This window comes from Schistocerca gregaria, chromosome 1 (genome assembly GCF_023897955.1).
Source record: "Schistocerca gregaria isolate iqSchGreg1 chromosome 1, iqSchGreg1.2, whole genome shotgun sequence".
NCBI lineage: Eukaryota > Metazoa > Arthropoda > Insecta > Orthoptera > Acrididae > Schistocerca > Schistocerca gregaria.
Window position 1 is genome coordinate 258474529 of NC_064920.1, and position 9573 is coordinate 258484101.

The following is a 9573-nucleotide window of genomic DNA, read 5'->3' on the forward strand; positions in this document are numbered from 1 at the left end:
ATTGGTGTACTCTAGCTAGATTAGCTTCATGTCTCTTATAATTACTATTACTACTATTGTTATTTCTTCGAAAATTCTGACTTTCCCTTTGACGTACATTCTCATTCTTGTCTTTGTTTAGGGCATCAACTGCGTCTACAAAGGATAACAATTCTTCTACAGTCTTCCACCCATTACCTAATATATCTTTCCTTGCATAGATAGGTAATCACCTTATTAAGAGCCTAACTAACCCCCCTTCCTCCATGGGTTTATCTAAGTACTTTGTCATTGTCAAATGCCAGTCAAAATACCTTCTCATTGTTCCCTACGTACTGTTTTTTTACTTTGCATTCCATAAATCAGATAATAATTTTTCTTGGGCACTTGCTGACCAATACTTCTCCTTAAACTTTTTCTGGTTGGTGGCCCAAGACAAAAAATTCTAAATGTTCACTGTGCCCCATTCTGAATCCTCTCCTAAAAGGTACCCTACCCCGAATTCAGTCTTTTTTGTGTCTTCCCAGTTTTTCAGCAAGGCTTGGTTAAACCATCTCAGAAAATGAGTTGGGTGTAAGTCCCCATCTGGCTTAAATTTTGGAAACTTCGTGGGTAGTCCTGAATTTCTTCCCCATTGTAGGTCGATTATTGTCCTCTGGTTAGCACCAGTGTAACTCCATACACATCCAACACTTCAAATATGGCATTTTCTTCAGTTAAACATTTATCTTTTAGTACTACGAGGGTCGTTCAATAACTAATGCCCCACATTTTTTTTAAAAAAAAGCCGTTAACATACCTAGATAAATGTCTTTGTTGGTTCTTCACATTTATAATTTGTTCTGAGCGCCGGTGAAGTCTCGAACCATTCTGGCAGATGGTAAAGCCATAGTACAGTGTCAAAATGGCCTCTCACATGACTCATGTTACAAGCAGTGTGTTGTTTTTGAGTTCTTGTGTGCAGAAAAAGAAACAGTGGTGAACGTCCATAAACGTTTGCGTGTAGTGTATGGCGATGCTGCACTTGATAGGAGTACTGTTGACCAATTGGTTAAGGGAGTGACAGCCACAGGAAATGCAGAAACAGAGCTCCATGATCAGCCATGCTCGACATGTCCTGTCACAATCACTGCTCCAGACAAGCTGAATCATGCAGATGCCATTACTCGTGCTGACCAGTGCATCACAAGCTGCATCATACAGATGCCATTATTCATGCCGACCGGTGCATCACAACTCAATAATTGGCCCTACAGTTGTTGGTCAGCATTGGAAGTGCCTCTGCAATGATCTAGACTCTTGGATATTCAAATAGGTGCCCACTATGGGTTCTATGAATGCTCACAGCAGACCACAAGACTCAAAAAAGGACCATTTCGTATGAATTGCTGGAGAGCCTGTCTGTCACATATCATTATGGGGAACGAGAGCTGAGTACACCACTTTGTGCCTGAAACAAAAAGGCAGTCCATGGAGTGGCATCAACATTCACCACAAAAGAAGAAATTCAAGACAACCTACTCTACTGGAAAAATTATGGTGGCAGTCTTCTGGGATTGTGATGGTGTCATTCTCGTGGATGTGATACCAAGAGTAACCCTCTTGGTATGACATCCACGAGAATGACACCATCGCATTCCATCTGTTCAGGGGCATACATGAAGACTCTGAATAAACTCAAGAACTGTTTCCAACATTTTCGATTGGACAAGAATCCAGCAGAAATCTTGCTATAACATGATAATGATCGCCCACACACAAGTCTGAGAACTTGGGAACACATCGCCAAATTGGGTTGGACATCATTGCCTCATCCACCCTACAGTCCAGACCTCTATGGGCAACACACTTTGAAGATGACAAGAATGGCAGTCACGCAATGAAAACATGCTCTTCCACAGCGTTGGCATACGGCCATAGAATGTGATGGAGACTATGCAGAAAAATAGGAAATGGACAAGACATGTTGATGTATCCTGTCACCAAATTCTGCTTTTCCACAGCATTGGCATACGGCTATACAACATGATGGAGACTATGCAGAAAAATAGGTCATGGACAAGACATGTTGATCTATACTGTCACTGAATTCTGACTCTTAACAATAAATATGTTCTGAGAAATAAAATGTGGGGCATTACTTATTGAATGACCCTCGTAGAAAACATTTAATCTTGCACCATTGTGATCTACATCACTTAACCCGTGGTTGCTCACATATGTTGTTGTCACGTTATAACTCCCGTGCTAGATGTTTTCTAACAATAGGATCTTGCACCTTTTTTTATCTCTTTATGCCAGACAAAGACACGTCTATACCATAAATCATTTATTTATTATTACCAAAGCATTATAAATTAGTATAAACAAGGTATGGATAATGTAATTTGCTAAACTTAAAAATATTTCAACATGCAAAGATTTCAGAAACTTTTTTGATTACAATTACAACACCTGTGTGAACAGCAGTTTGTAATATTTATATCAACTGATGAATTAAGGTTAACCACACTCCTTTTTAATGTTCAACAAGCTGAAAAGCAGTGTAAGAGGTCAGTGGTTGCTTATTCTTGAAACAGAATATTCTGATTTCAAATGGTTGACAACATCTACACCTCATTTTTTGAGATTGTAAAATGTAATGACTTCAGGTTGTTCGCTTTGCCACTGTCAGCATCTATAGCAGCATCACTGTTCATAGTGGATAACATTAGAAGATTCTTTTTTGGGATGTATGAGCAAATGAATCAGTTGTTGCTTGGTTTTTCTTCAGATACGAATATGCAGCCATTTAATTGCCTATGCCTTATGTCTAGAAGTTCCAGTGGAATTTCTCTTTTATTCTTTTTTAGAGTACCTACTATTGTGAGTTGATGATTGGCATACATTTTGTTAGCCAATGGTATAGATGTAAAATAATTGTCCATTGCCATGTTTCTGGCTGGTTTGTCAATCGGTCGAATCAATCGTAACATTACATTCCCTGCATCATTGGGTACTTGATATGGCCCAGTAGGCTGTTTGCCTGCATATAATTCCATATTTTGCTTATAAAACATTCTGGCATCACAGAGCGCATATACCTTGATGCCATATTTTGCAGACTTGTTTGCTATATACTGCCTGAATTTGCCACATCCATGGAATGGTTCTAACATCTCGTCCATCGTTATCTTGCACCTGCACTATAGCTCTTCTTGCAAACATCCACAAATTCGTCAAATATTTCTCTAATAGGTGCCAGATTATCTGTTTCCTTTCTCTGAGCTGTCATAGGTTTGTCATCAAAACATATGGCTTGAAGTGTGTGGAACTTTCATTTGTTCATCGATTCAATAAAGAAATCCAGTACAGTCCCATTAGTGGCCCATAGCTCATCAGTATTGAGATGCTCTGCCCTTTTCACTCCTGTGAGATATGATACACCAAAGAACGTAGATAACTCTTTAAAATCTATTCATGGGCATCCTTGAGCACTCCGTGAATAAGATGCTGCCATTCTGTCAAGTTCTTGGTTTGTGTATTCCACAATTTAACCAATTACACTATCTGGAAAAAATAATTTCCAGCATTCCAAAATTGTTTTCAAATTTTTTGCAACATTCTACACACCTGGAAGCTGTGTTACAATATTCTGATGGACAGTTTTTGCTGGAGGAGCATGTTGCTTCAACCATTCTGTTATTCCATCCTTTCCAAGAAAGGTTTCACAGTCTGTATATTGAGAAACAGCTGTAGCAGAAGTATCAGATTCGCTGTCTGACTGATCTGTTGCGGTATTGATCTCTTCATTCTCAGAGGGTGCATCAGTATCTGATGACAGACCCACTATGTAAATATCCTCGTCTAGTGGTTCATCTAGCCACATCAATATCTGTTCCTCTGACATGACTTCTTCATTGAAAAGTTTTATACATTTTAATATCCGACAGAGAAAGTCATGTACTCTATATAAACAATTGTTTCATTCAATTGTAAAACCCAATAAGAATACTTACTTTCCTTATAAAAGATGTTACATACACTGAACACTTTCAGGAGAAAACAAATGAACACAGCCACATGTTACAAGTACAACAAACAGACTAAAAGTGAAACAAGGCTGAATTCATGAAAGGAGAAGTAATTGTTACATAAAGACTCCCGTGTTAGGAAAAAATCTAACACTGCGCACCACTTCAAATAATGGCAGAACTAGCAAGCTATTGTTGAAATTTGATTGTCGAGTCACAATTAATTGAAGCACGGGATATGAAAGACATCATTTCTAGATCGTCAGGTCATTAGCTTTGATATGTGCTGCAATATTTAACTAAAATCATAAATGTTAGATTTTTCTAACAACGCGAATGATTGTGGGTTAAAACATAGACTTCTATACCACCATTACATCAGTTAATTACATTGTCATCAAAGATTGTGACAGGTATGCCTACAGTATCATTTTCAGCACCAATTGCATAACATTGTTTACTCTGTAAACCAAAATTTCCCGGATCACCTCTGATTTGCCAGTAACTGAAAGTTTACACATTTCTGACTTATTACAAGGTGTACAACTTTGCTTCCACCATTTTTTTGCCAACATTTGAGGCTTTAATGAAACAAATTGGTTACACATGTATCATTCAAAGTATTTTTTATTGCTGGCCACTACTTTCTCTCATCTTTTGGGCAGTGTACGAATCCTGTGTTGAAAAAAATTGTTCATTCTTTTGAAGCAATCCACAAATCGATCCAATGTGTGACTTCTTCATGAGATTGGAAGTGTTGGTCAGCCAGGCCATGGGCCATTGATCTAAACAGGTGATAGTCAGAGGAAGCAATGTCTGGCGAATACGGCAGGTGGGGTAGGACTTCCCATTTTAATGTTTCCAAGTACATTTTGACCTCTTTTGCAACGTGGGGTTGAGCTTGGTCATGCTGCAAAATCACTTTATCATGCATTAATTGCCTTCAATAACAAGCACCTGTGATTGTTTCACTTGGTTTTAACACCGCATAGTACATGATGCCGAGCTGGTCCCACCAAATGGAGAGCATGATCTTGGAGCCACGAATATTCGCTTCGGCCGTCGATGTGGAAACATGGCCGGGATATCCCCATTATTTTTGCATTTAGGGTTATCGTAATAAACCCATTTTTCATACCCAGTCACAATGCAGTGCAGACATCCCTTCCGGTTTTACCTCTGAAGCAACTGTTTACAAACACACAAATGCTGTTCAAGGTCTCTTGGTTTCAGTTCACACAGGACCCCAGTTCCTTCTTTCTGACTCATGCCCATAGCCTTGAAACGTTTTGAAATGGCTTGCTACGTCACTCCCACTAATCGTGCCAATTCTTCTTGAGTTTGATGCGAGTCCTCACTCAGCAATGTCTCCAATTCTGCATCTTTGAAAACATTCTCTCTTCCACCACTAGGTCAGTCTATGACATAGAAATCACCATTCTTGAAGTATTGAAAGCACTCATGACATATTCTTTCACTAATAGCGTCCTTACCATATGTACTTGAGAGCATTCGATGAGATTCAGCCACCGTTTTCTTCATATTGAAACAAAACAGTAACATCTCCCACAAATGATGAGAATTAGGCTCAGGCTAACTGCCTGACGTCTGCGATCTGTTTCTTTCGACCGCTACTTACCATTGTCACCACCTATTGGCAAATGGTGGAAGCAAAGTTGTACACCTCATATATGCTAGTTGAACGTCTCAGAGTTTCAAATTTACGAATAGCCCAAAATTTCAAAAAACAATTACGTCACACCCATTGTTTCTGCATAGCACCCACAGAAATCAAATATAAATTATGTATAGTTACTCATCTATTTCAGTGCTTTATGTACATTGTGCTAGTTGTTTCAATTTTTCTGTTCCAGATTACCGTTCCAGTTTTTAATAATGACAGGCAGCATATTTCATTCACTCCAAACCCATTGTTTAATTTCATGTCTTCTTTAATCCTTCTGAATCCCAAAATATTTTCCAAAACATCATTTTTACATTTTATAAAAGGTGTCTGCAGAATTATGAATCAAAATTTAGTGTCAGGTTATTAACAATTACATATTAACCCAATTCCAAACATCAGTTGTAAAAAATCCACCATCCAAAAACAGTGAAAATAATAAACATCGTAATTACAGCAAATAATGAACTTTGTTGTGAAATTAGGGCTGACCACAATTTATAGTAAGTGCAGAAATTTACATTATTCCAATCTATGTATTGGGTCACACACTAAAGTTAGGGAATCAGACTGCATACTAGTCTGTACCACTACCCAGTTCCATTACAAATTCCATTTCATTTTCTACATTTCTTTCACAATATCAGGTTCCAATTGCAGTTTTTCATCTTCATTTCTTATTACATTTATAATAATTTTCTAAATTCTTTGAAGTTTTGTTTTTTCTCTAAAAAAGTTTAATTTGACTTTTCAATCTTAGATTAGATTAGATTAATACTTGTTCCATAGATCATGAATACGACACTTCTTAATGATGTGGAACGTGTCAGGTTAATGAAAGATGACTGTACACGATATTACATTACACAAAATATTGCATGACACTATTGTTTAAGGGTTCCCCCCCCCCCTTGCCCAAGGCCGGATGACGTCAGAGCCACGCCCAAACTTGATTTTCGCCCGGCTCGCGACTAGTAAGCATAAAGTCGCGAGACTCTGCGGGCACTGTGCCAACAGCGGCAACCCATGAGGTGCCTCACACAGAGAGCATCCCAGAGTGCCCCTGAGAGCTACAACACCAAGAAGAATTGCTTCTCGGCTTTTAGTATTATGTCTTATTCTTAACTGCTTTCATCCAGGCTGTTTTGTCTAGATGGGACAGTGAGGTTGGATTATTAATTTCAGCTCTGACTTCAGCAACCTGAACATTATAACACTGAATTTCATTTTTTAATTCACTGGTTACTTGGAAAACTCAGTCAGTTGTTTGTGCTGCTCGGCTGTTTGTTTTCACCATTTTGTTACTCAGTTTTTAATTTGATTTATCAATTATAATGCTTTTTTCTGTTATGTTACTACTCTGTTCACTGTTCAACTCTACAATTTCATATTTTTTGTTTGCCACATAATTTTTAAATGCATCAGCAAATATTTAAGAACTAGTCTTTTCCTTGCAGTTTCAATCATATACGCCTTAAGCATTGCACACATCTATGTCCACCTCTTCCACCCCCCCCCCCCCCTTCTTTTATGGATTCCAATTTGTTTCCACAAAACTTTATTTTTAATTTTTTTTAAAGCCAAAGATACTGGAAAATAGCAAATACAATTTGAGAGATAGTTTATTAAAATTATGTGGTCATCCCAGGGAATGAGATCCCATTTCTAATATTTTCCAATATTTCAACAACAAAGTATCCACATTTTTCAAAAAATACAGATGATAACATTATTTAGCAGGTGTTTCTGTTGGTACATCAAACGGAGACATATCACCACATGCCATTAGTTAATCTGATATTTTTTGAACAAAAATTACTTTAATACCTATCGTACACACACAATAAAAAGGTCTAGGTCCATGACTATCAATATTTTTCACTATTTTGTCAATAAATATTTTTCGTATGTTAAAAATGTGGCTTGGATTGTTATTATTCTGAATGATTACAGCATTTAAATAGCATTTGCCGTCAATATTCTCACAAAATATCTATTATTTTTATGTAATTGAAGCTTAAAATCATTAAGATATGGTCATATGATCGAAAACACTCTATTATTGACTGATGCTCTGGTGACATCACAAACTAGGAGTAAGACAAAGCTTTACAGGAGTGTTAGCTGAATTTATAAAGATTTTTACATACTTTTTCTGTTAACAGTTTCGCTACTTTTCCTACTACCGAATTCCGGTCACCCAGGACTATTACATTTTCATCTCCCTTCACTATCTGAATAATTTCTTTTATTTCATCATACATTTCTTCAATTTCTTCGTCATCTGCAGAGCTAGTTGGCATTTAAACTTGTACTACTGTAGTAGGCGTGGGCTTTGTGTCTATCATGCCCAAAATAATGCGTTCACTATGCTGTTTGTAGTAGCTTACCCGCATTCCTATTTTTTTTATTCATTATTAAACCTACTCCTGCATTACCCCTATTTGACTTTGTATTTATAACCCTGTATTCGCCTGACCAAAAGTCTTGTTCCTTGTGCCACCGAACTTCACTAATTCCCACTATATCTAAATTTAACCTATCCATTTCCCTCTTTAAATTTTCTAGCCTACCTGCCCGATTAAGGGATCTGACATTCCACGCTCCGATCCGTAGAACGCCAGTTTTCTTTCTCCTGATAAAGACATCCTCTTGAGTAGTCCCCGCCCGGAGATCCGAATGGGGGACTATTTTATCTCCAGAATATTATACCCAAGAGGACGCCATCATCATTTAACCGTACATTAAAGCTGCATGCCCTTGGGAAAAATTACGGCTGTCGTTTCCCCTTGCTTTCAACCGTTCGCAGTACCAGCACAGCATGGCCGTTTTGGTTAGTGTTACAAGGCCAGATCAGTCAATCATCCAGACTGATGCCCCTGCAACTACTGAAAAGGCTGCTGCCCCTCTTCAGGAACCACGCGTTTGTCTGGCCTCTCAACAGAGACCCCTCCGTTGTGGTCGCACCTATGGTACGGCTATCTGTATCGCTGAGGCACGCAAGCCTCCCCCCCCAACGGCAAGGTCCATGGTTCATGGGGGGGAAATAGAAAGGTATTTTTTGAAAACTGATAGTGTAAACCTTGCGAAAGTTGATGCATCCGTGCTCCACCCATTTAGAGTGGCGTTATGTGCAATGACTGACATTCTTTTCCCTTGTCCTTATATTATAGCTAGATTGTGGCCCATCAGTCATGAGCTACGGCCCAAGCACAATAAAATTATTCTTGGCAAATCTTAGTGCCGATTTCCTCTATAGAACACACTCAGCAGTAGTATTACTTGCAGCATGTGCCAGGTGGCAAAATGGATAGTTTATCTGATGGTAAATAAAGAGATCACATATTCGAATCCTGGAAAGGTCATAAATTTTTAAAAGTTCTACATGAAATATTAAAATAGTGTTAGCAAGAAATTATGGTAGCAATTGCTTGGATTGTGGGATGTATTACATAGAGCTTCACATTAATCTTAGTCTGAGAAATGCACAACAGAGTATAAATGCATTTACTTTGTGAACAAACAATTTACTTTTTTGGAAAGCAATGCTTATAGTGAAGATATCACCATAAGCTCACAGTAGAACAAGTTGTAGAATGATGAGGTTTTCTATATGAAGAGATTTAAAGCACGTATGACATGCAGGTAACACAAATGTAAGGACCATGAAGTTTGCGAGTGTAAACTAACATCAGTGTCAGAAGCAGACATACTTCATTTTTATGTAAGATGATGAAATTTCAAAAGTTTAAAAAGTGAGGATCCTAGCTGAACAGTACAAAGACAGAAAAAAAATTTTAAAAAATACATTGTTTCTAATAAAGTAAAAAGTGTGTGATCATATGAACTAGAAAATATCTTTTTGAACGTGCCATGTGTGAACAGTGATTGGAAATG

At 37.9% G+C, this 9573-nt stretch overlaps 1 protein-coding gene across 1 annotated transcript; it reads right to left on the reverse strand.

The window, feature by feature from the left end:
• Positions 1-2726: 2726 nt before the first annotated feature.
• LOC126341504 (uncharacterized) lies at positions 2727-3146 on the reverse strand. Its single transcript, XM_050001782.1, has one exon. It carries the CDS (start codon positions 3144-3146, stop codon positions 2727-2729), a length of 420 nt encoding a protein of 139 aa, XP_049857739.1.
• Positions 3147-9573: the final 6427 nt, after the last annotated feature.

Bases quoted from the DNA above. Each gene is read 5' to 3' on its own strand.
- LOC126341504 (XM_050001782.1), bottom strand. From the start codon at position 3,146: ATGGACGAGATGTTAGAACCATTCCATGGATGTGGCAAATTCAGGCAG.